The sequence below is a fragment of the Ornithorhynchus anatinus genome, chromosome 1 (genome assembly GCF_004115215.2).
Source record: "Ornithorhynchus anatinus isolate Pmale09 chromosome 1, mOrnAna1.pri.v4, whole genome shotgun sequence".
NCBI classification, from domain to species: domain Eukaryota; kingdom Metazoa; phylum Chordata; class Mammalia; order Monotremata; family Ornithorhynchidae; genus Ornithorhynchus; species Ornithorhynchus anatinus.
Window position 1 is genome coordinate 108,207,156 of NC_041728.1, and position 27,306 is coordinate 108,234,461.

Sequence of the window (27,306 nt, forward strand, 5' to 3'; positions counted from 1 at the left end):
TTGGGAGAGTTTAAGGTAACAGAATTTGCCGACTCGTTCCCTGCCCATAATGAGCTCACGGTCATCAGTTTACAACAGCTTTGGGAAGACTGTTTCAAATACTTCCAGCCTGTTGAGTTGGAAGAGTTTCCCAGTGGAGAGAAAGCATATTCTGATGTTAGCTCCTAGGTTCCTCTTTGTATCCTCCAGACTGAGAGCCTGGAATACTACCGCATCAGAGCAATGATCCACGTTTCCTAGTAGTTTGTCTCCAAAAGTGGCAACAGGAAGCTTGAAGGAACTCTGGGATGGCTGCCCCCCTTCACGTGCATCCTAATTTGGGGGATATGCCACCTGACATGTCTAATTGCTCCCTTTTCAACTCTGAATTTTTCTCTAGGAACCAATTACGACTTCCCATCCATGAATTTACTCGAACCCCTCTTACACCTACTAGTAGTTTCTGCCTGCACAACTGCCCGATGAACGAATTCCAAATGCTTACCACCCGTTGAGTGAAGAAGTGTTTCCTTTTGTTTGTTTTGACTCTATCATTCTGAAGTCTCAATGGGAGGCCCCTTATCCTGGTATTGAATAGGATTGGATTTACCGCGTAATCCTGCTTTTCTCTGATGTTGATGGGGAAAAGAGTCATCGTAATATCATATTAGAAATTTCCTGCCATTCTTTCAAGTAGCAAATACCCTAGTCCCTCCTGAAAAGTGATCTCACGAGTAAACGCTTCTGTTCTAGTAGAAAGGACAGAGGGCTGGGAGCAAGGTCTCTTATTTCTCACTACAGCAATATTCCTCAAATGACAATTTTGCTAATAGGCATTTGAGAGGAATTAGCATAGATGTGTTTCCCGAGGGAATTATTTTTATGATACTTGTTAAGCACTTACTATGTGCCAGTCACTGTACTAAGCACTAGGGTAGGTACAAGTTAATCAGGTTGGACGCAGTTCCTGCCCCCACATTGAGTTCACATTCTTAATCGCCATTTTACAGATGAGGTAACTGAGGCCCAGAGAAGTTAAGTGATTTGCCCAAGGTCACACAACAGACAGGTGGTGGAGTTGGGATTAGAACACAGTTTCTTCTGACTCCCTGGGCGTGCTCTATCCGCTAGGCCTCGTTGCTTCTCCAAGTTATCATTAAAATCCCCACGGAGGCATCTATGGTTTCTTGTGACGGTCATTTTATATTACTGTCATTCTGGGCTACAAACTCTGGGTTGCTTTCCTGTCTTCTCGAACTTCCTGTAATACGGACGCCAGACGTTTGCTAAGAAAGAAAATAGGACACTGGGGCTAAATACAGAAACACCCTTCCTCCCTTTGGAGGAAAGAAAAGAATGCTGCGCTTCATCACCGTTACTCCTGGATGCAGTGCGGAGGGTCCGATAAGGCCTTGCCCCAGGAATAGCCCAAAGGAGGGGCATTCCAATCTCTGGTTACTAGGGGATGAGGGGGATGCCCATTTCTGGATTTCTGGCTACACCCTGAGACCCACAAAGCTCCCTTGTGGTGTGGAGCAGCCTTCCCTAGACCTCCACATCAGCCCCTGGTGCTCACTCACCTATTCATTCATTCAATACTTATTAAGTGCTTAGTGTATGCAGAACACTGTTCTAAGCACTTGGAAAGTACAATACCACATAAAGAGAGGTAATCCCTGCCCACAGCAAGCTTACAGTCTAGCGGGGAGGAGACAGACATCAAAACAAGTAAACAGGCATCGCTATAAATAGAATTATAGACATATACATATCACCTATCCATTTAATAATAATAACAATAATAATGGCATTTGTTAAGCGCTTACTATTTGCCAAGAACTATTCTAAGTGCTAGTAGATGCAAGCTTATCAGGTTGTCCCAAGTGGAGCTCACGGTCTTAATCCCCTTTTTACAGATGGAGTAACTGAGGCACAGAGAAGTTAAGTGACTTGCCCAAAGTCACACAGCTGACAAGGCCGAGCCGGAATTAGAACCCACGACTTCTGACTCCCAGGGCCGGGCTCTTTCCACTAAGCCATGCTGCTTCTACTCACAAGAGACAGATACACTGGGAAGGGCCAAGCAGGACAGCGGTTCTATGTTCCACAGGCCCACATACAGCTCCCATGGTGACTGTACCCAACTTCTCCAACCAAACCTTTGACACCCAGGCCTAACTTCTTCACCCAGGGGTCCTGGCACCCGGGGCCTTACATTTCGTGGCGATTCAGATATGCACTCTAGTCTGGCCCATGGGAATCTGAGATTTATCCCTGTAATAGAAAGACAATCCAAGTGAGTTGGCCCTTGCTTCCCTTATTAAACCTCCTTGGGCACCCACTGGCGGTGGTGGTCTGCCTGTTGGGCAGACAAGAATTATCAGGAGAGCTCACATGTTGACAAGCTATCAGGATACTGGCTTGAATTTCACTGCATCTAACAATAATGATAATAATAATAACTGTGTTTTTTATTAAGCACTTACTATGTGCCAAGCACTATCCTGAACACTGGGATGGATACAAGCCAGATGGGTTGGACACAGAGCCTATCTCACATGGGTTTCATAGTCTCAATTCCCATTTTACAGATGAAGTAACTGTGGCACAGAGGAAGGGAAATGACTTGCCCAAGGCCACACAGCACATAAGTGGCAGAGCCGGGATTAGAACTAAGACCTTCTGACCCCCAGGTCTATGCTCTATCCACTATGCCACGCTGCTTAGAGACACACACACACGTCTCTGTAGACTATAAACTCTTCATGGGCAAGGTTCACAACTACCAACTCAGTTGAAATGTACTTTCCCAAATGCTTAGTACAGTGTTCTGTACACAGCAGACTTTAGACTGTAAGCTCCCTGTGGGCAGAGACTATGTCTGTTAGATTGCTATACTGTACTCTTCCAAACGCTTAGTACAGTGCCCTGCACACAGTAAGCGCTCAATAAATACAACTGACTGACAAACTCTCAATAAAACCTTCCCACCTCTCCTCCCTTCTCTCTTTCTACTGCCCACCCCGCACGCTCCGCTCCTCTGCCGCCCACCTCCTCACCGTCCCCCGTTCTCGCCTATCCCGCCGACGACCCCTGGGCCACATCCTCTCCCGGTTCTGGAACGCCCTCCCTCCTCACCTCCGCCAAACTCATTCTCTTCCCCTCTTCAAAACCCTACTTAAAGCTCACCTCCTCCAAGAGGCCTTCCCAAACTGAACTCCCCCCTTTTCCCTCTGCTCCCTCTACCCCCCCTTCACCTCTCCGCAGCTAAACCCTCTTCTCCCCCCTTTCCCTCTGCTCCTCCCCCTCTCCCGTCCCCTCCCCTCGGCACTGTACTCGTCCGCTCAACTGTATATATCTTCATCACTCTATTTATTTTGTTAATGAGATGTACATCACCCTGATTCTATTTATTTGCTATTGTTTTAATGAGATGTTCTTCCCCTTGATTCTATTTATTGCCATTGTTCTTGTCTGTCCGTCTCCCCCGATTAGACTGTAAGCCCACCAAAGGGCAGGGACTGTCTCTGTTACCGATTTGTACATTCCAAGAGCTTAGTACAGTGCTCTGCACATAGTAAGCGCTCAATAAATACTATTGAATGAATGAATTTTAGAAGCCTACTTGATAAAAATGAATGCAGTGCTCAAGAACAGTGGCTAGCAGAGTGCTTTCTGAGCCTAGGAGGGAGTCTATGCTCCTGGAAGCCCTGTCTTTTTTTATTGCCGTATTGTGCTTTCCAAGCGCTTAGTACAGTGCTGTGCACACAGCAAGCGCTCAATAAATACGATCGAATGAAATGAATGAAGTGAGACACTCTGAGGAACAAAGCAGTTTTTATAGCAAACGGCTCCTTTCCAGTACAGGAACCAAAGAGTTGTCTAGAAGAAAACAAGTGAAACAGCATTCACTTCCCTTAGAATAGTAGTTTTATCTACAGAGCATGGCTGGAGTTGGAGCTGGTCTGCTAATAGTGCCAGCACTACTAGTTAAAAGGATGCCAAAAGGCCTTTGGATCCAGGTATACTGGCAAGCAACTACTAAGCAGCTGCCCAGGTTGTAGCGGTTGGTGGTAATTTAATATTTTAGGACAAGTGCCCAGCTATGTTTTCCACTTTCCCACGCCTATGCTGGAAAGAGCCAAAAGATCATTTAATGACCCCAGAAGGAAAGAATAGAATACTTACATTTTTTGCCGTCATGTCAGATGCTATTCTTCTCCAGAATCTCTAAAACCATAAAAAGACAGCTTTGGTCATCCTCAGAAACTTTGGTGAAGAAACATCCTGTTGAGAAAAGGAGTACCCCTATTTAGTACTGCAGAGACAAGCGACATAAAGGCATTTTTCCCACCCAAGTTCAATACCGGTAAGAGCGGGGTGGGATTGGCTGTGCCCAGGTGGGACTCAAACAGAAGTAGAGTTGGGTTAGGCTTGGGGATGACAGGTTGGACCCAGGGATGGGGCGGGGGGGCTGGGCCCAAGGACGCCGGGGGACTGGCCACTCCAGGTGCTCCTCTTTTAAGCTTCCTGCGTGGGGGCCCCAGTAGCCCTATGTGTCTGCCCAAGCATGCAAGTTCTGCACAGGATTTAAGACTAAAAGAACAAGACTACAGAAACAGCCACGTGCAGGCCCGTCACAACCCACATGTGAACCCCGCCCCCATTCTGGGAAGTAAAATCCTACATCTCATTGGGCCCAGTTGAGATTGAGGGACACATTCAGTAACCGGGGCCAAGAAATGCAGCTTGTAGAGGTTCCTTTCTAATGGAATACACAAACCACCAGCTGGTTGCCTCCCCTCTTACCTTTCCACTTGCTTTTCCCACTGCACCTCATCTGAGGCTCTTTCCTCTCCCCAAGGAAGCCCTTCAAATGTCCCTTGTTTTCAACTCTCCAGTCCCTCCCTCATCGCTCATGGCTTCCTCCCACCTGGCATGCCCTTGCCCCTCAGCTTTGCCAAACTACGTCCCGCCGCGTCTTCAAAGCCCTCTTACAAAACCATCTCCCTCAACAGACTAGGCTCTGCCATCCCACTGAGCCACCTCTTCCCTCATGTATTTTTGTTGTCCGGATTCTATTAATTATTTGTATCCATTGTAAACACTGATACTCCTGCGCTTACACAGTGTAACAGAGTTGGCGGGGACTGTGTCTAACTCTGCTGTATTGTAATTAATAATTATTACAGTATTCGTTAAGTGCTTACTATGTGCTAGGCACTACTAAGCGCTGGGGTGGATACAAGCAAATCGGGTTGGACACAGACCCTGTCCCACGAGGCTCACAGTCTCAATCTCCATTTTACAGATGAGGGAACTGTACTCTCCTAAGCGCTTAATGCAGTGCCCTGCACATAGGAAGTGCTCAATAAATACAACTGATTGATTAATTGGTTTAACTATGACAAATTTGCCTCCTGTCTCCCCCTTAGCCTATAAGCTCTCTGAAAAAAAGGATCATGTTTTACATCTTTTATGGGTATGCCAAAGATCTATTACAGTGCTCTGTGTTTAGTAAGTACAGTATTGATGATCCACATGACTGACTGTCACCTACCATAGTTTAAGTTGGATTTTGAAACACTTAACCAAATATACTACATTCTGTCCACATTAGACATTCTCAATGATAATGGGAAAGACTTGTATTCTAAAAGGACAGTGCCGAGGTTTTAATTTTCTGGGAAAACAGAAGCAGAGGAAATGGGCTTACACTTTTAGCACAGTTATGACACACATGTGCCCAGACAAGAAGCTTTGGTGAATAAAAGAAGAGGTTCCCAAGATAAAAAAACTGTGAGATCTCTTTCCCAGGGGGTGTGATACTGAGAAACCAATGTCTTGAATGATTTCCAGTTGGCCTTAGCTGGAAGCAGGGGAACAGATGAGCAATTAGCAATAGAGAAGCAGCGTGGCTTAGCGGAAGAAGCAAGGGCTTGGGAGTCAGAAGACGTGGGTTCAAATGCCTGCTCTGCCACTTGTCTGCTGTGTGACCTTGGGCAAGCCACTTAACTTCTCTGAGCCTCAGTTACCTCATCTGTCAAATGGGGATTAAGACTGTGAGCCCCACATGGGACAACCTGATTACCGTGCATCTACCCCAGCACTTAGGTTTGGCACATAGTAAGCACTTAACAAATATCATCATTATTATTATTATTATTATTATTATTATTATTATTTAACCTCCAAGGGAAGGGTCCCCCCTGGATTTATGACTGTTCTTGACATTCTGGCCAAGATCCCCAAAGGGGCAGCAAAGCACTGCTGGGGGGTCGCAGAAGAGAGGACAGAGCCCTCACCATTGATTGCCCCTTCACAGGAGGTGGCAGTCTGCCACCTCATTGCCCACTGTGCCACCGCATCGCCTGCTGTGCTCTCCTGGGCCAGTTCTTTCATTCATTCAATAGTATTTATTGAGCGCTTACTATGTGCAGAGCACTGTACTAAGCGCTTGGAATGAACAAGTCGGCAACAGATAGAGACAGTCCCTGCCGTTTGACGGGCTTACAGTCTAATCGGGGGAGACGGACAGACAAGAACAATGGCAATAAATAGGTGGTCTGGATAGGGCCAGGTTTTTTTGCTCATATTTGGGAACTAATTGTTAAACAGATCAGTGCATGGTCCCCTCTGCATGTCTCGGAATTCTGTTACGGGACACAGAGCAAGTGGAAAGGCAACTTTTCTGTGCTTAGAGAACGTTCCTTTTTTTTTTTTTTTTTGGTATTTGTTAAGAGCTTGGTTTGTGCCAGGCACTGTACTAAGTGGCAGGGTTATAAGCTTATCAGGTTGGACACCGTCCCTGCCCCCCATGGGGCTCACAGTCCCATGGCAGTGTGGTAGAATTATTTTAGACATAGGATCCCGAAAGGAGCAAGCCATAAGGTCTTAGCTCACTCTCCTCCATTCACACCTTTCTGTATCCCACCTTCTCATCTCTTCAGGTGTTTTCTGCTAGTTTTCCACCTTCCTGGCACCTTCTAGACCATAAGCTCATTGTTATACTGTCTGTTATTCTGTTACACTGCACTCTCCCAAGAGCTTAGTACAGTGCTCAGCGTGGCTCAGTGGAAAGAGCATGGGCTTTGGAGTCAGGGCTCATGAGTTCGAATCCCAGCTCTGCCACTTGTCGGCTGTGTGACTGTGGGCAAGTCACTTAACTTCTCGGTGCCTCAGTTCCCTCATCTGTAAAATGGGGATTAAGACTGTGAGCCCCACGTGGGACAACCTGATTCCCCTATGTCTACCCCAGCGCTTAGAACAGTGCTCGGCACATAGTAAGCGCTTAACAAATACCAACATTATTATTATTATTATTATTATTAAATACAATTGACTGATTTGAGCTTTGCTTGGAAAGTGTCTTGCAATTATTGCTTTTTAATGGTATCTACTGAACACTTACTAGGGACCAGGCACTGCACTAAGCACTGGGGTAGATACAAGCTAATCAGATGAGGTATCTGAGGCCCAGAGAAGTTAAGTGCCCAAGGTCACACAGCAGACAAGTGGTGGAACAGGGATTATAACCCAGGTCCTCTGACTCCCTGGCCCGTAAACCTTCCACTAGGGTCATGCCTTTTTTCAATTTCATGACCAATCACATAATGTCACTACACTGAGAATAAGGAGGGGGGACAAGCAGGGTGTGAGAGGAGGGTGAGGACTTTCCTTCATTTACTTTAAATCCATGGATGTGTCCTGCTTCCATAACTACAGTAGAGAGTGGGTTAAAGGAAAGAGTCAGGTTCAATAAAAGTAACAACAATGATGGATTTTTTTAAAAAAAACACTCTGTAGCTTAGATGGATTCAAAGAATTCCTCCAGAGCTTGGAATGCTTTCAAAAAAAAAGTTAAAAGATATAAACTATAGAATTAAACTAAGTGAATTCATCCCACAATGCTGATCTGGCGATTCATGCTAAAACTAATGTAAACTAGATATCAGAGAATAAGGTCTACCCAACTAGGTAGACTGAGATGAAACTGCTACTTAAAATTGAAACCAAAATTGCTTTGGATATAGGGAGTGGCACAGTTTCACCTCTGAGTAAGAAACTGAACTTGGTTTTGTTCTGTGCCTAAGAAAAAAATGCCACAGAAGGGACCTAAAACTGAACTGCAAGATACCTCCCTTTTGAGCCCCAAGCTTTCAAAACATTCTGTACTTAGTGACTTACCCACTTTTCTATTAAGTGCTCATTCATTCACATTCAATCTCCTTCCTCCTCTCTGTCATTATTTCATCTTTCATAATTCGTCTCCCCCATTAGATTGTAAGCTCCTTGAAGGCAGGGATCAGGCCTACAAACTCTATTATATTCTCTCTCTCCTATCAATTTGCTCTGCCCAGGGTAGGCACTCAGGAAACATTATCAAGTGGATACTATCCATTGCTCTTTTAAAAACATCGCTGACCACAGTCAAAATCCAACTCCTACAGCTTACTGTCATCTGTAGGTATATACATGTCAGGACTTCAGCACTTATGTAAAACACTTAATTTTAAATCTGAAAGAGATAGTAAAGGAAAACTCCCGTGCACTTCCTTTCCCCATGCTTGATGCATGCCTACTAGGAAGTCATCTTGCAAGAAGGAATTCTCTTTGTTTAGTTAAATCGACTATTGCTTGGATATGGTAATTTGGCAATTAGTTCCGAAACTAACTTTCGGTCAATGTGATTAATTATTCATAAGGTTGAAGGGAGAAAGTCAAACATTCGGTTCGCTTGGGAAACTCATCGTATTTGGGTGGGGAAATTTAATAAGGACATACCTATAATTTGTTTTTTGGCTGAAGTGCTTTAAGAAATGGTATTGTCGAGGCAGACCAGACTAGCATTGCTTCCAAAGGTGGCACCTGGAAGCTTGGAGGGCGAGTGGGATGTTTGCCCTCCCATATATCAGTGGAAGGAGCACAGGCTTGGGAGTCAGAAGTCACGGGTTCTAATCCCAGCTCTGTCACTTGTCAGCTGTGGGACTTCGGGCAAGTCACTTAACATCTCTGTGTCTCAGTTTCCTTATCTGTAAAATGGGGATTAAGACTGTGAGCCCCATGTGGGACAACTTGATCACCTTGTAACCCCTGCCAGTGCTTCGCACACAATAAGCACTTAACAAATATCATTATTATTATTATCATTATTTATGGTAAGGATTGGACCATACCCTTCTACAACCCAAACTAGGTAGGAAATCATCTTTAAAATACTTCTTTTGTAAACACGGAATTCTGGGAAGTTTCTTTGGTTCGTTCTGGATGATTTTGAGAACGTCTTTAAAATGCCAAATTATTTGGTATTTGGGCTCTGATAACTCCAAATGAAATTTGTTCCCCCACACTGCATTTTTTAATTTGTGTGAAAGACACGATAATCGATCAAAAGCACTTGACTGGTCACCTAGTGTATTTCACTAAATCCTTGGGAGAGTCTAATGGAGTTAGAAGACATGATCTCTGCCCTCGAGGAGCTTACCATCTACACAAAATAAATCATAGACAGGAGGAAGATTGACTTGAGAATGAGTATGTGATTAAATAATAAAATATTATAATGGCATTTGTAATAATGGTATTTGTAAGTGCTGACTGCGTGTCAAGCACGGGGTTCATTGCTGGGGTAGATACACATTGATCCGATTGGACACAGTTCCAGTCCCTCATGGGGCTCAGAGCTTAAGTAGAAGGGAAAACAGGCATTAAAACTCCATTTACAGATGAGGAAACTGGAGCACAGAGAAGTTAAGTCACTTGCCCAAGGTCACACAGCCAGCAAGTTGCAGAGCCAGGATTAGAACCTAGGTCCTCTGATTCCCAGACCCCTGTTCTTTCCACTAGGGCATGCTGCAATAAGTGAGACGTGTATAGAAGTGTTACAGGTGGCTGTGATGACCAATGCAAAGGCAGCCTGAGGGGCCTTGAGGTGGTGGTTGGAAGGATAAGAACTGGGAGAAGAAAAAGTCTTTGGAGAAAGTCTCCTGGAGGAGATAAGAACTCAAGAGGGAGTTAACGATGGGGAGAACTATGGTTTGTCAGAGAACAAAGAGGGCGAGCTGGGGTGTAGTAGGAGAAGACAGTGGTTAAGTAAGAAGGGGAGAGCCTTAGAGCCAAAGGTGAGCAGCATCTGCTTGATGTGGAGAGGACCGGGTAACCCTGAAAGTTTATGAGAAGCGGGGAGACGCCTGCAGAAAAGATGCTTTGGGAAAATGATCCAGGCAGCAGAGTGAGGTACAGAGTGGTTGATGAGTGGAAAGACTGGAGGCAGGGAGAGCAGTGAATTCATTCAATTCATTCAATCATATTTACTGAGCATTTACTGTGTGCAGAGCATTGTACTAAGCACTTCGAGAGCATAATAGAACAATAAACAGATACATTCCCAACCCACAGTGAGCTTACAGTCTAGAGATGAGTTCTCAGTCTAGAGACTGATGCAATGGTCTAGTTGGGCTCTGAGGAATGGGGTGGGCGGAGAGGGAGGGGTGCTGTTTGAAGGGAGAGGAAGGGCAGACTTAGAAAATGATGTGGAAGCAAAACCAAGGGGATTGAACAACAGACGGAATGGGAGAGTTGAAAGGGAGCAAGGAGCCAAGATTAATATCAGTATTGTAGATTTCAGGGATAGGGATGAGGGTAGTGCTGTCAACCTTGATGGGAAAGTGAGGTAGAGAGAATATTTGAGAGGTTAGCTAAGGAGTTCACTTGTAGACATCATCAGCTTAAAGGCAACGGAAACATTCCCGGGGAGATGCCCTGGAAGCACCTGGAGACGCAAGATCACAGAAGTGCGGAGAGGTCAGGGCTAGCAAAGTAGGCTGGTGAGTCATTCCCAAACTAAGCCCCCCTTTTCCTCCGCTCCCCCTCCCCTCCCCATCGCCCCGACTCACTCCCTTTGCTCTACCGCCCTCCCTGCCCCAAAGCACTTGTGTATATATATACATATTTATAATTATAATTCTATTTATTTTTATCAACGATAATAATGTTGGTATTTGTATTTGTTAAACGCTTACTATATGCAGAGCACTGTTCTAAGTGCTGGGGTAGAGTCAGGGTAATCAGGTTGTCCCACGTGAGGCTCACAGTCTTCATCCCCCTGTTGCAGAAGAGGTAACTGAGGCACAGAAAAGCTAAGTGACTTGCCCAGAGTCACCCAGCTGACAAGTGGCAGAGTCGGGATTCGAACCCATGATCTCTAACTCCAAAGCCCGTGCTCTTTCCACTGAGCCACGCTGCTTCTCTATATACGATGTGTATATATCTATAATTCTATTTATTTACAGTGATGCTACTGATGCCTGATCACTTGTTTCTATGTCTGTCTCCCCCCTTCTAGACTGTGAGCCTGTTGTGGGCAGGGATTGTCTATCTGTTGCTGAATTGTACTTTCCAAGCACTCAGTACAGTGTGCTGCACACAGTAAGCGCTCAATAAATACAACTGAATGACTAAATAAATCCAATTAGAGAGGGTAACTGCAACCACGAGAGCCCATGAGCTCCCCAGGGGAATGAGGGTCGAGAAGAGAGGGGGTCTCAGATGGGTGAGGGACACCCACAGTTAAGGGGAGAGAGGCAGAGAAAGACGCTGAGAGATACAAAGGAGGAGAACCAGGAGGTATCTTATGCCAATAAAAATCCAGATTAGATGGCAGAAGGGATTGGATTGCAGTATCAAAGGCAGCAAAGAGTTCAAGTAGGGTTACGAAAAAGTAGAGTCCATTAGATTTAGCATAGGGGAGGTCATCAGTAACCCTGAAGAGTGCAGTCTCAGTGGACTGAGGGGGTTGGAAACCAGATAGTTCCGAGTTATGGAAGTTGGAGAGGAAGAGGAGGCAGTTGGGTGTTTTTTTTAATGGTTATTTATTAAGGGCTTACTATGTGCCAGGCACTATACTAAGGACTGAGATGGATACATGATAATCAGGTTGGACATAGTTCAAGTCCCTCATGGGGCTCACAGTCTTAATCCCCATTTTACACATGAGGTAACCAAGACACTGAGAAATTCAATAACGTGCTCAAGGTCACGCAGCAGGTAAGTGACAGAGCCAAGATTAGAACCCAGGTCTTGATTCTTGATTCTATTTATTGCCATTGTTCTTGTCTGTCCGTCTGCCCCGATTAGACCGTAAGCCCATCAAAGGGCAGGGACTGTCTCTATCTGTTACCGATTTGTACATTCCAAGCGCTTAGTACAGTGCTCTGCGCATAGTAAGTGCTCAATAAATACTATTGAATGAAAGGTCCTTCTGGCTCCGGGGCCCATGCTCTATCCACTAGGCCATGCTGCTTCTATGTGGGTACATACAACCCATTCAAGGAATTTGAACAGGAACGAGGACAGGGAGATGGGAATGTTTAACACTTTCAACTGCCAAGGAAAATATATTCAGTCTATATTGAAAGTTCTTTGAAGGATATTTTCTATTTTAAATAAAATACAATTTTAAATGAATTTAAATGAACTTTAAATTAAATTAAAGTACATTACATTACATTAATTACATTAAATTACATTAAATTAAATGTACTTTAAATGAAGTCACGTTATTCAATTACTTCTACTTCAATAAGACTTTTCCTCCACTTTTAAAAGCAACTTTCTATCCACTAAAAATGTGGTTGAAAAGTCACAGTTTAATTTCTAATTTCCTCTGAAGGCTAGGAAGATCAGATTTATCAAACTCCAACAAGTCATAATTTGGAATTTTGAGAAACCCTTATCTTAATTTGAAATATCACTTACATTTTCCATTTATTTCTCAAGCATTTCACATATAAAAGTAGGAGTAGTGAGGAGAGTCTATAGACCTTTTGGATTTCAGTTACCACTAGCTCTGTGACCTCTTTGCAGTATTCTAATCCTCAATACAATCCCTTGAGGAAGGCAATTGGTGTGATGATGCTAGTAGAATAATTTGAGATACGGTAGTTCAAGTCTCTCTCAATCAATGTTATTTATTAAGTGCTTACTATGTGCAGAGCCCTGTACTAAGCAATTGGGAGAGTTATGAATCAATAGAGTTATCAGATTGGGCCCTCAAGGAACTTCGAATCAATTGGGAGAAACAGAGGACAGAACAAATTACAGATAAGGGAAGCAGCAGAATCCAAGAAAAGGTATACGCACGTCTGTGGGGTATCGAGAGGGTTCATGTCTACCAACTCTGTTACACTGTACTCTCCCCAGCTCTTAATACAGTGCTCTGCACACAATAAACACTCAAAAAATATGATTCATTGATACAGACCTAAGTGCACAGATGATGCAGAAGGGAGGGAGAATATGGCGAAAAAATGGGAGGTTAATCAGGGAAGGATTTTTGGAGGAGATGTGATTTTATTAGGACTTTGAAAATGGGGAGAGTGGCGGACAGTCGAATACCAAGGGGGAAGGAGTTCCAGGCACGAGGGAAGATTTGAGCAAGGAGTCGACTATGAGAGAGACTAGATAGAGATGCTGTGTGTAGGTTGGCCTTAGAGGAATAAAGTGTGCAGGCTCTCTTTCTCTCCCTATTGTGTTCCTGCCTGAAGGTAATTTGGTGGCTCTGAATCCCTCGGGGACCATTGCAAGCTGTTACCAGAAAGTCAGAGGATGGGAATAAATGAGTCTGGCTGAGCACAAAACCCAGTCTCCCCAGAACAGGTGGTGGGAGCTGGTGCTGAACCTCAGCCTGAGGAACCCAGAAATCCCCCATGACTGCATTTGGGTCCATAAAACCCTAAGGATAAAGTTCTCGATGGAGATTCTGAGTCATGGATGACCTTTAACTAGCTAAAATTCACAATGCAACTGAAAGGATACAGAGGAAATACTGCGGATATACACTGTCTGTGGTAAAATCTCTCATAGAGGCAGGCCCCAGGGAGCTGAATTTCATTAGCACTTGAGTTTTTCAGCCCCCAAATTTACATTCCCATGAAAACTGTGAAGTAGTACTTCTGTTACTGAACACTGACTGAAGGTTGAAAAAGAAAAAAGACTGTATTGATTGTAGTTAGGCAAAAATGAGGGTGCCCTTTTAAATGGACACCTCTAAATTGAAAAAACAATAGCAGTGAAATAATAAACAGTGGTAGCAATATTTACTAAGCGCTACGGGCCAAGCAATGTACTAAAGTACTAGAATAGATACAAGATAATCAGATCGGACACAGACTCCGTGCTACTTGGGACTCCCAATCAAAGCCCCATTTTACTGGTGAGAAAAGTGAATCACAGAGAAGTTAAGTGACTTGCTCAAAGTTGCACAGCAGGCCAAGTGGCAGAGCCAGGACCAGAACCCAGATCTCCTAATTCCCAGTACCATGCTCATTCTTCTAGGCCACACATGTTTTCCAGGTACCAAACCTGGCCTACCCAAAGGGACCTTCTAGAAGTGGGCATATTTCTCTTTTTAAAAGGTTTTTCAACCACCTTCCTTAAAGCGAGTCACGGACTAGCCAGCTCTGAGTGAGACCCTTTTTCTGTCCAGAGAATATAGGCAGAGTGCTTTTGTTGGGAGCAATTAAAGTGTAATAATAAGTACAGGATATGAATTGATGGTTCCCGAAACAAATACGTGGCCACAAACAGAAATAAGGGAAAAGTCACTGGGCTTCTTAGGAACAAAACAACCTAAATCAATGGCCCATGCATTAGTGATACCATCCAGCTGTGTCTTTGTGTTACAAACCAGAGTTTACAGCTCTCCACTCTGAACTGAAAATCCTCCTGAATTCTTTTCCCATTGCTCTTCTCCAACCCAGCCACCCGGGAGAGAGGTTTTTCTCCCCAGCTGCCACGCCAGGACAGCTCAGCCTTCTGGCAGGGAGCCTGCCTGGGGCAAAGTGGTCTGACCTCCACAAAAGCTGACTCACTGAGCCCACCGGGCACTTCCAATTCAAGGATCTCGAGGAAAGAGCTGATCCCAAAAGATGTGGTCCTAAATGATGACCCAAAAGGCAATCCAGCCCTGCCGATAGAGCAGATGCCCCTCCATTCTATAAGATCCTTGTGGGTGGAGGTAGCGTCTACCAACTCTTTTTTTAAAAAAGGCTAATGATTAAGCGTTTATTATTCATTCATTCATTCAATCGTATTTACTGAGCACTTACTGTGTGCACAGCACTGTACTAAGCACTCTGGAGAGTACAATACAACAATAAATGGTCACATTCCCTGCCCAGAACGTGCTTAGAGTCTAAAGTGGGGGAAACGGACATCAACACAAATACATAAAATTACAGATATGTTCATAAGTGCTGTGGGGCTGGGAGGAGGCATACTATGTGCAAGGCCGTGTACTAAGCACTGGATGGGGTAGATACAAGATCATCAGGTTGGACACAGTCCCTGTCCTATGTGGAGCTCACAGTCTTAATTTCCATTTTACAGATGAGGTATCTGAGGCACAAAGAAGCACAAGAAGTGAAATGATTTGCCCAGATAACGGACAAGTGGTGAAGCCAGGATTAGAATCCAGGTCTTTCTGACTCCCAGGCCCATGCTCTATCCACTAGACCACACTTCTTCTCACTCTTTTACTCTTTCAATAGCTTAACACAGTGCTCTGCACACAGTAAGTGCTCAAATACCATAGATTGGAAGGTCAAGTTCTCATCTATATGTGGGCAGAAGTGGGAAATCCTCCCACGAACAAAACTAGAGAGTTCCCTTCCCCCTCTTCCTCCCACCCCCCGAGGCCTAGAAGGAATGCCACAGTAAGGACACCCTTCCTACACCAAGCTGCTGGAAGGCAGGGACCAGGCCCCAACCAGGGGCAAGGCCTGGTCCAGAAAGGGCTCGTGATGTGTCACAACCTAAAGAAAAGCAGCATGGGCTAGTGGACAGAGCACAGGCCTTCAAGTCAGAGGACATGAGTTCTAATCCTGGCTCCGCCCTTTATCTGCTGGGTAAACTTGGACAAACCACCTCACTTCTCCGTGCCTCAGTTACCTCATCTGTAAATTGGGGATTAAGACTTTGAACCTCACGTGGGACATGGACTCTGTCCAACCTGATCAGTTTGTATCTACCCCAGCCCTTAGGACAGTGCCTGGTACATAGTAAATGCTTAACAAATACCATTAAAAACAAAAAACCCACTTTGAGTCACATTAAGCACAACTTGTCTCATTGTAGAATGTAATCTCCTTGTGGGCAGGGATCTTGTCTACCAACTCTGTTGCATCTGTCGCATTAGAAGCAGTGTGGCTCAGTGGAAAGAGCATGGGCTTGGGAGTCAGAGGTCATGAGTTCGAATCCCGGCTCTGCCACTTGTCAGCTGACTGTGGGCAAGTCACTTAACTTCTCTGTGCCTCAGTTACCTCATCTGTAAAATGGGGATTAAGACTGTGAGCCCCACGTGGGACGGCCTGATTACCCTGTATCTACCCCAGCGCTTAGAACAGTGTTCGGCACATAGTAAGCACTTAACAAATACCAACATTATTATTATTATTATCCTACTTTCCCAAGCACATAATACAAGTGCCGTGGACACAATGTGCACTTAGAGAAGCATCAGGGCCTAGCTGAACAAGCACGGGCCTGGGAGTCAGAGGACCTTTGTTCTAATCCAGGCTCGGCCAAACTGCTTGTTCTGTGACCTTGCGCAAACCACTTCAATTCTCCATTCCTCGTTTCCTCTTCCCACTTAGACTGTGAGCACCATGTGGATCAGGAACTGTGCTCAACCTGATTAACTTGGATCTACCCCAGCACTTAGAACAGCACTGGACACAGAGTAAGTGCTTAACGAATACCATACTTATTATTATCGTGAGATAGGACTCAAATTAAAAAAAAAAATTTCTCCCCAATTTCTTGGTCCTGTGATTCCTCCCTTCCCCAGGAGCTGATATTCCAAATGTTTGTGCCTTGCAGGCTCAGGCCCAGGATTAATTCTACACCACCTGATGAACTATCACCAGACAGCAGCTCAAACCAGGTTTGGGGGCAGAGAGGATGAGTGGTCTGTGCAATAATAATAAGAATAATGTTGGTATTTGTTAAGTGCTTACTATGTGCCCAGCACTGTTCTAAGCCCTGGAGTAGATACAGGGTCATCAGGTTGTCCCATGTGGGGCTCACAATCTCAATCCCCATTTTCCAGATGAGGTAACTGAGGCACCGAGAAGTTAAGTGACTTGCCCAAAGTCACACAGCTGACAGGTGAAAGAGCCGGGATTAGAAACCACGACCTCTGACTCCCAAGCCCGTTCTCTTTTCACTAAGCCACACTGACTGAATGCTGTAAGGCATTCAATCAATCAATTTATTGAGTGCTTACTGGGTGCAAAGTACTGTACTAAGCGCTTGGGAGAGTGCAATACAGCAACAGACCCATTCCCTGCCCACAACAAGCTCACAGGCTAGAGAGGGAGATGGACATTAATAGACATAAATAAATTATAGATATCTACAGATACAGTCATATGTGCTGAGGGGATGGGAGGGCGAATGAAAGAAGGGGCTAGATTCTTAGTCCTTTTCTCAAGGAAGAAAAGTCAGGTATATTTTCCTCCTAAAACCACCTAATACAGACACCCATCTGAAGAATATAATAACGATGGTATTTATTAAGCACTTACGATGTGCCAAGCACTACTGTAAGCGCTGATATGTAAATGCTTCAGCATTTAATTGGGTCCGATTAGGCCTTTAAAAAAAACCCTAGAGACTTTTACAAACACAAAATCATTTCTCTAGCTTTTTGTTTTGAAATGATTCTTGAAACATTTGCAGAAACTTTCAAGAGTACCCATTTTTGAGAGCACACACGGATACACGGATCATCTCTGTAAGATAAATGATGTCATGTGCACTGATGCGGAATGCTTTGTCCAAACTTAACAACTGCACTGTTCTGTCTGTCGCCTAACCCTCCAGCCAGTAAAAACAGTTGGGTTGCCTCTTCTAGATCCAGGAACACATTTTGTCGGGCTCTAAAAGCCAAACTTTGTGACCTCACCATCTGCCATGACCCTTGTCAGTTACGGACAAAGAGAGTCTCACAGATGGCCTTAGAATGTAGATCCTTTTCTATTCCCCAGTGCTCCTTGACAGCTTTCCTCTACTGCTCTCATGACATGTAACTGCAATCAGGAATCGTGGAACAAAACCGTTACAAAGATGGAGTCAGAGACCATCCAAGCCTTTGCAAAGTAACGGCACATCCCCATTTTGGGCGCCAACTGGCGGTTTTATGCTAAGAATGAAGTTTCACAGAACCAAATCCTGAAACCTCCATTCAAATGCAGTAATCATTCTGTTAGGTCTAGCGCTACTTATGATGATCACGGTATTTATTAAGCACTTACTCTGTGGCGCAAGCACTGTTTTAAGCGCTGGGGTACTTATCCACGCTAGAAGCAGGTTCCTTTCATATCTCAGCTAACAATTAATCAATCAATGGCATTTACTGAGTGCTTAGTACGCGTTAAGCACTGTTCTAAGTGCTAGGGTAGGTACTTAATAATATTCGTATTTGTTAAGCGCTTACTATGTGCAGAGCACTGTTCTAAGCGCTGGTGGAGATACAGGGTAATCAGGTCGTCCCTCGTGAGGCTCACAGTTAATCCCCATTTTACAGATGAGGTAACGGAGGCACAGAGAAGTTAAGTGACTTGCCCACAGTCACACAGCTGACAAGTGGCAGAGTCAGGAGTCGAACCCATGACTTCTGACTCCGAAGCCCGGGCTCTTTCCACTGAGCCACGCTGTACTTATCCACCCTAAGAGCAGGTTCTTTTCATAGCCCAGCCAATCAATCGATCAATGGTATTTATTGAGTACTTACTAAGTGCAGAACATTGTACTTAGCTCTTGGGAGAGTACAATGCAACTATTAATCAACTGTATTTACTCAGTGCAGAATACTGTACTAAGATCTTGGGAGAGTACAGTACAATAATCAAATAGTTGTATTTCCTCAGTGCAGAACACTGTGCTAAGTGCTTGGGAGAATACAATACAACAGGGTTGGGAGACCCAAGTTCCCTGGCCACGAGACTTGGCAGACTTAATAATAATAATAATAATAATAATGATGGCATTTGTTAAGTGCTTACTATGTGCCAACCACTGTTCTAAGCACTGGGGGAGGATACAGGGTCATCAGGTTGTCCCACGTGGGGCTCACAGTCTTAATCCCCATTTTACAGATGAGGTAACAGGCACAGAGAAGTGAAGTGACTTGTCCAAAGTCACACAGCTGACAAGTGGCAGCGCCAAACTTAGAACCCATGACCTCTAACTCCCAAGCCTGTGCTCTTTCCACTGAGCCACACTGCTCCTAGACTATAGTGAGTTTACAGTCTGAAGCAGGAGTCAGTGCAAATAAATAATTCATAGTATATAATTTATAGTTATGAAGGTAAGCGCTTTAGGGTTGAGGGTGGGGAGAAGAGCTAGCGCCCAAAGGACACAGATGCACGGATGACGCAGGAGGGAGATGGAACCTGGGAAAAGAGCCTTAATCGAGGAAGGTTTCTTGAAGGAGATGGGACATTAATAAGGTTTGGAAGCTGGGGAGAGTGGTGGTCTGGAATATAAGGAGGGGGAGGGTGGTGCAGGCTAGGGAGAGGATGTGGGAAAGGGGTCGACGATGCAGTGAGGTAGAAAAGATTGGGGCACAGTGAATAAGCTGGGACTGTAGGAGTGGAGCGTGCAGTCTGAGTTATGATCACTTTGACAGCAAAGCCACAACAAGGATAAAAACCAACTCCCTGTTCATATCAAGTTGGGAACCCTGGAATATCATTGTCATAGGACAATTAGATGGCAAAATTCAACAAGTCATGATACTAGTCAGTAAACAGACCCCCACCCACCTTTTCCTAGGAGGTGTTCACTGGGGATAATCTTCGGACAGAGGAAGCATACTCTTCCCAAATTTGGATTCCCTATTGCTACAGCCGGTCAGTCTTAAGGAACGACTAAATCCCAACACTTAAAATCATTTTTCCTTTCGTTCAAGAAACGAAATAGTCAAGGTATTCCAGCATCTCGAAAAATACTCCCACACCTTGATCACTCCCTCCCTCTGCTCTTTCCCTTTCCCCTCCCCACAGCACTTGTGCATATTTGAATATAGTATTTATTACTCTATTTTATTAATGGTGTAGATATCTATGATTCTATTTATCTTGATGGTATTGATGCCTGACTACTTGTTTTGTTTTGTTGCCTGTCTCCCCCATTTAGACCGTGAGTCCGTAGTTGGGCAGGGATTTTCTCTATCTATTGCCGAATTGGACAATCCAAGTGCTTAGTACAGTGCTCTGCACACAGTAAGTGCTCAATAAATATGATTGAATGAATGAATGAAAGTTCCTCATACACAACCTCACCTCCTCCAGGGGCATCTTCATTTGAGCAACGTTTTCCTGGATTTCATTTGGTCCAACTGCCTTTGCTTGGAGCAGAAGACAAGATTTCTTTCAACAGGTTATCAGGTTAGCCCTGGCCCAACACAAAGGCACCTCTTAGGAGGTTAACGTTTAAAGTCAAGCAAACTCTGCCCCACTTGGGCTGGGGGATTCTAGGGGTTGCCCTCTGCACTACATACCCAAGCCAGTGTTCAGAGAGAACATGCTGGAGGAATTCCAAAGCAAAACGAAATTTAGCATTCAAAAGCATTTGCTTTGCCAGAAAAGTAGACTACTACAGTAGAACTGGTTTTGCTGTCGCTTTTCAAAGAAAAGCCCAAGAAGCAGAAATGCCTCTTCTAAAAGAGATGGTGACTAGATCTGTGTAGGAGGGCTAACTTTAAGAAGAACTTGCCTGGTGAAAAGTCTATTTTTGCTCGAAACTGTCTCAGACAAACCTGGTGGCCAGGGTTTGTGCAGGCAGGACCAGGTGTTTTGGGGCCGCTCGCTTGCCTCAGGAACTTCAGTGGAAGTCCTGACTTAAGCCCATCTACCAGCAAATAGGCAGTATTTGAGCTTTTCCGATCCCCACCTGGAGGCTTTCACCCAGTGGTCTGCTTGCTGCTGTCTTGGGGGATTGCAGGGGAGCCCTGGGAGTATAGGCACGATGCTAAGGAGATGATGATAATAATAAGAAGAATAGTGGTTTTTATTACACTTACTTTGTTCCAAGCACTCTACTGAGTGCTAAGGTAGATACAAGATCATCAGGTCCCATATGGGGCACACAGTCTAAGTAGGAGGGAGCACCAGTAACGAACCCCCTTTTTGCAGATGAGGGAACTGAGGCACAGACCAGTGAAGTGACTTGCCCCAGGTCACACAGCAGAAAAGTGGCAGAGCCAGAATTAGAACCCGGGTTCTCTGACTCCCAGACCCAGGCTCTTTTTACTAGGCCAGGCAATTTCAAATCAGAGGATAGTGATGAGTAGGACCACCAATAACCCCAAGCAACAACTATCACAAGGTCAACCAGAGTTATTCCCAAGGATACAGTCCACAGGAATCCAGTCTGCATTCTCTGAGTCCTAGCCCACTGGTAAAGTGCTCTCAAATCTTCCTTCTGCTATCAAACACACAAATGAGCTGCCACAGGGTCATCAAAGTCCACGGAGATGGTGAAATCCCCCTGGATTGCCCTAGACAGGCCCCACCACTTCCCAAAGGTCACCACATAGACTCTATCTCCACATTTTACATTTTTCTCTCCATATTGCTGAAACATTATGTCAGCCCAATGCTGATGGAAAGGGAGAAATCTTAGTGCACGTGGTTATATTCACGCACACGGGATACAGCATTCGCTGTACATATGTTCGTAAAATTCAAAAGATTAGAATAATGCAGCCAATGAGGAGCTACTTCTTTCACACTCCCCATCCCACCAAAAAAAAACTGTTATTAAAATGGCAGCTAAAGCTGTGGGGTCCTGATAAAAATGCAGTTGTACGTTTTAGTGCATTAAAGAACAGAATGATGGAAACAACCAGAGACAAATTTTTGGCCAGGGGGCAAGACCTATAGTTTACAGATGTCCCTGATGGAGCAGCATTAAGAATATCCCAAGTTTAGAACAAAACAGGGTTTTCATGACCCTGCCAGGAACATGACAGTAAGGTTCCTTTATTCCCCAGTACAAACTGAATTTCCATCTACTAATTTATGCACAGTGGCTAAATGGATTAGGCCACCTGTTGTACATATGCTACTTAGCAGTGTCTCAGTTTTCAGACCAGCACAGTTCTCAGATTTTTCCCCTACTGCTCCATTCTGATTTGTGGGAGAGCCTTTTATAAATGGACTCATTTTTTCAAAGCCCCGGTCCTCCACGGAGCTCAAAGCATTGTTCCAAGAATTACCTATAGATGGAATAGACAGATTCTATAATCATGCACAAAAATATACATTAGAATAGGGTGAGGAGTCAGAGAATAAGAGACTAACACTATCATGGGTCTTAATTCTCCTTTCAGAACACTAACACATTTCAAAAATTATGTGGTTTTTTATTCAATATGGATCAATGAGAAATGTCTCTTTCCACCCTTACCTTCTCTTTAAATAGACACAGACATAATTTTCCCTGCAGTTTTCAACAGGAAACTATTTTAACTGGTATAATTTTCCAGGTTGAGATGGCTAGGTACAACACAGCAGCCACCACCCCAAAAAGCATTCTATTTATAAATGGGTGAAATCAAGACATGGAAAATTTTACTCTCAAGAGAAAAACAGAGCTGTGACCCCTAACGTAAAGAAGGAGGCTGAAACTCTCTTTTCACCCTTCCACTTTCACCCTTTATTCACCTCTCCCTCAGCCCTACAGCATTCATTCATTCAATGGTATTTAATAAGGGGTTACTGTGTGCAGAGCACTGTACTAAGCGCTTGGAAGAGTACAACAGTAAACAGACACATTCCCTGCCCACAACGAGCTTACACTTATGTACCTATCTGTAATTTACGTATTTCTATTAATGTCTGACTTTCCCTCAAGACAGTTGGCTCACTGTGGTGGGGAATGGGGTCTATCAACTCTGTAATAATATACTCTTCCAAGTACTTAGTGTAGTACTCTGCACACAGTTAGCGCTCAATAAATATGGATGATTGACAGATCTTTCGGATCAAGGTGGGGGTGGGGGGGGGTCCATTCAAAGAGAGACTATCAAAAAGACCAGAGCAGACACCATCCCTATCTCAAGCCCTGTTGACCTCATGGTAAGACTGTGGGTTCCTGCTGGCCAACTTTTGAGCAAGGAAATGTGGAGACAGTCCTGCTAAATTCATTCAGTCATATTAATTGAGCGCTTACTGTGTGCAAAGCACTGTACCAAGCACTTGGGAGAGTACAGTAGAACATCAGACACATTCCCTGCCCACACTGAGCTCACAATCTAGAGGACGAAGTCTGACTGCTCACCTTAAGCCCGAATGTTCCCCTGGCCTTGTCAGCAACAAGGTTTCTCCAGCTTCTCACCATCTCCCCACATTTACAGCAAGGGCTTGGTTGCGGGGGGCGGGGAGGGGGAGAAGAAGCACAGTTCAGTTGACAAGTGTCTCTTGTCCCTCTGCTGCATGCCAACAGCAACACCACTGTGATTGGGTTATTTTTTGCAGATTTTGGGGGTGTAAAAAAAATGGATAAAACTGGTTTTGTCTTTTCAAATATCTGTAGAATTCTAAAAATATCTTGAAACCCAGTTTGACGATGTCTTTGGAGGTATTTATTATTTGTACGGTAAAAATATCGTTCTGTGGCGAATTACGATAAGTCGCTGTCTCTGGACTCAATGGCTCTGTTCTTCTAAAACTGGCAGAATGGATACACTCTTGAAAGTGGCAATGCTGCCAAATATGGGCAGGGAACATGCCTACCAATTCTGTTGTACTCCCCCCAAGCACGTGGTACAGTGCTCTGCACAGAGTAAGCGCTCAATAAATACCACTGACTGATTGATACTGCCATGTGTGAATTACCAACACTAGATGAGAAAACATTTCACTCTGTTCCCTGGGTCATTTTTCTAAAATGATAGCTCCCATCTGCACACATTTCTGCATTCAAAACCCTCTAATCATTACCCATTTTCCTCTGCATCAAGCAGAAATTCCTGCCCTTTGGCTTCAAGGCTCTCTCCTGCTTACTTATCCACTCTCTTTTTCCACTATACCCCAGGCTGTGCTCTTTATTTCTTATAATAATGATAATAATAATTATGGCATTTGTTAAGCATTTACTATGTGCCAAGCACTGTCTAAGCACTAGGGTAGATATATTGTAGTCAGGTTGTCCCAAATGGGGCTCACAGTCTTAATCCCCATTTTACAGGTGAGGTAACTGAGGCACAGAGAAGTTAAATGGCTTGCCCAAGGCCACACAGCAGACAAGTGGCAAGGCCGGCATTAGAACACGTGACCTTCTGACTCCCAGGCCCGTACTCTATCCACTACGCCATGCTGCTTCTTCTAAGCTAACCTTTTCTCTGTGCCTGTTCTTGGTCCTTCCTACTCTAATCCCCCACTAACTCTCTCTTAGCTTCAAATCTAAAAGATCAAAGCTCTCTGACTCATCAAAATCTTCCTAAAATTCCACCTCCTCCAGGAGGTTTTCCCTGGTATATCTTCTCCTCTTCAAGTCATACTCTTCCAACTACTGTTTCAGTAATTAGAGAATCAGCATGGTTCAGCGGAAAGAGCACAGACTGGGGAGTTAGAGGTGATGAGTTCAAATCCAGCTCAGCCGCTTGCCAGCGGTGTGACTTTGGGCAAGTCACTTAACTTCTCTGTGACTCAGTAACCTCATCTGTAAAATGGGCATTAAGATTGTGACCCCCACGTGGGACAACCTGAGCACCTTGCATCCTCCCCAGCACTTAGAACAGTGCTTTGCACATAGTAAGCGCTTAACAAATACCATCATTATTATTATCATTATTCATTCATTTATTCATTCAATCATATTTATTAAGCACTTACTGTGTGCAGAGCACTGTACTAAGTGCTTGGAAAGTACAATTTGTTAACAGATAGAAACAATCTCTACCCAACAACAGGCTCCCAGTCTAGAAGGAGGAGACAGACAACAAAACAAAACAAGTAGACAGGCATCACTACCATCAGAATAGATAAATAGAATTATAGACATAGTCACATCATTAATAAAATTAATAGAGCAATAAATATGTACAAATATACAAAAGTGCTGTGGGGAAGGGGAAGGAGTAGAGCAGAAGAAGGGAGTAGGGGCAATGGGAAGGGGAGGAGGAGCAGAGAGAAAGGGAGGGCTCAGATTGGGAAGGCATCCTGGAGGAGGTGAGTTCTCATTAAGCACACACAACCACCCAAAGCACTTAAGAACACATAAATTTATATATTCATCTTTTTAAACACTAATTCATGTATCCCTCTTCCCATTTATTTGTCCTTCTTATTAATAATTTATTCTCCATCTCTCCACTAAATTGTTAATTTCTTGAGGGCAGAGAATCTCTTTTACCTCTTTTGTTCACTCCTAAACACTTAGTATAGTCCTCTGCACAAGTAGGTACTCAATGATCAGTCACTGTAGTTAAATATGAGAAATATAATACGATAATGACATTCAACTGATAATAATAATGATGACGACGGCATTTGTTAGGTGCTTACTGTGTGTCAAGCACTGTTCTAAGCACTGGGATAGTTACAATGTTATTCTCAAGCTCCTTTTTATAGATGAGGGAACTGAGGCACAGAGAAGTGCCTCTGCTCCTCCCCTCCCCCCCACTCTCTGCTCTTCCCCTTTCCCCTCAGCACTGTGCTCATTTATATATATTATTTATTACCCTTTTTATTTTTTTAATGAGGTGTATATCTCCTTGATTCTATTTATCTTGATGATGTCTTGTTTTTGTTTTGTTCCGTTTTGCTTTGCTGTCTGTCTCCCCCGTTTAGACTGTGACCCCGTCACTGGGCAGGGATTGTCTCTATCAGTTGCCAAATTGTACACTCCAAGCACTCAGTACAGTGCTCTGCACATAGTAAGCGCTCAATAAATACTATTGAATGAATGAATGAAGTGACTTTTCCAAAGCCACAGAGCTGACAAGTGGCAGAGTCTGGATTAGAGCCCACGACCTTTGACTCCCAAGCCTGGGCTCTTTCCATAAGCCACGCTGCTTCTTCTTCTGATAAAGCACAAGTCAGAAAAAAAACATTACTGGCACCATTATTTAACAAGATGCAATCGTTCAATCGATCAGTGGGATGCATCGAGCACTTACTGTGTGCAGAGCACTGTTACTAAGCACTTGGGAGAGCACCATACAACAGAGTGAGTAGACGCGATCCCTGCCCACAAGGAGCTTACCAACATCTATAGGGGGAGACCGATATTAATGCAGATTTCAAGGGGAAAAAGAACAAACCGATAGGCAACACAACTTAATTTGTGAGGCTGCAGGAGGATGATAAAAAGCCCCCAAAGTTCAAAAGAATCAGGAGCAGAGTCAGTCAATAATATTTATTGAATGCTTTGTGCAGAGCACCATAGGAAGTGCTTGGGAGAGTGCAATATAATAATATAAAAGATACATTCTCTGCCCACAATGAGCTTACAGTCTAGACAGAAGGGTCATCAGTCAGGAGGTATTGAACCCTTCCCTGAAGGATTTGCTCTGCTTGGAAGGTGTTGGAATGGATTTGCCCGCCAATTTTTATTTTTTTTAAATGGTACTTGTTAAGCGCTTACTATGTGCCAGGCACTATTTTAAGTACTGGGGTAGATACAAAGTAATCAGTTGGGACACAATCCATGTCCCACACAGAGATCAGTCTTAATCCCCTTTTTACAGATGAGGTAACTGAGGCCCAGAGAAGTGAAGTGACTTGCCCAAGGTCACCCAGCAGACAAGTGGCAGAGCCGGAATTAGAACCCAGGTCTTTCTGACTACCAGGCCCGTGTTCCATCCACTAGGCTGAGCTGCTTCAGGAATCATCATTAACATGTGCAGTCCCTGCTCCATCCTGGGCCCCGGAGAGGCAAATCCCAGTCTTGAATCTTGACATCCTGGGCAGGTTTCACCAGGGAAGCCCCTCTTCCGTCTGCAGGGACATTTAGTTTTCTGGTTCATCCTTGCCATGGGACGTCACCTCCAACTGAGGGAAGGGGTCGCCCCGCCCTGTCGCAGGCACAGCTGCTACTCCTTCATTCAATCATATTTATTGAGCGCTTACTGTTTACAGAGCACTGTACTAAGCGCTTGCTGATTTACTAAGCACTTGCTGATTAGTCCTATTTCCCTGCAGGCCTCAGCCTTGACCCCTGTTCTTAATGACAAGAATTTTGATAGTTGTTAAGCGCTTACCATCTACCAAGTACAGGGCTCGGTACTGAGCACTGGGGTGGATACAAGAAAACCGG

At 44.3% G+C, this 27,306-nt stretch overlaps 1 protein-coding gene across 4 annotated transcripts in view; it reads right to left on the reverse strand.

Moving 5' to 3' along the window:
* Positions 1-27,306, reverse strand: part of TFDP2 (transcription factor Dp-2) — a 164,780-nt gene that overhangs the window by 116,664 nt on the left and 20,810 nt on the right. For all 4 annotated transcript variants that reach the window (XM_029063595.2, XM_029063602.2, XM_029063587.2 and 1 more), the window contains exon 2: positions 4,168-4,266. In XM_029063595.2, coding sequence (XP_028919428.1) covers positions 4,168-4,182 — 15 coding nt within the window. In that variant the 5' untranslated portion in view covers positions 4,183-4,266. The remainder of the gene's footprint in view (positions 1-4,167; positions 4,267-27,306) is intronic.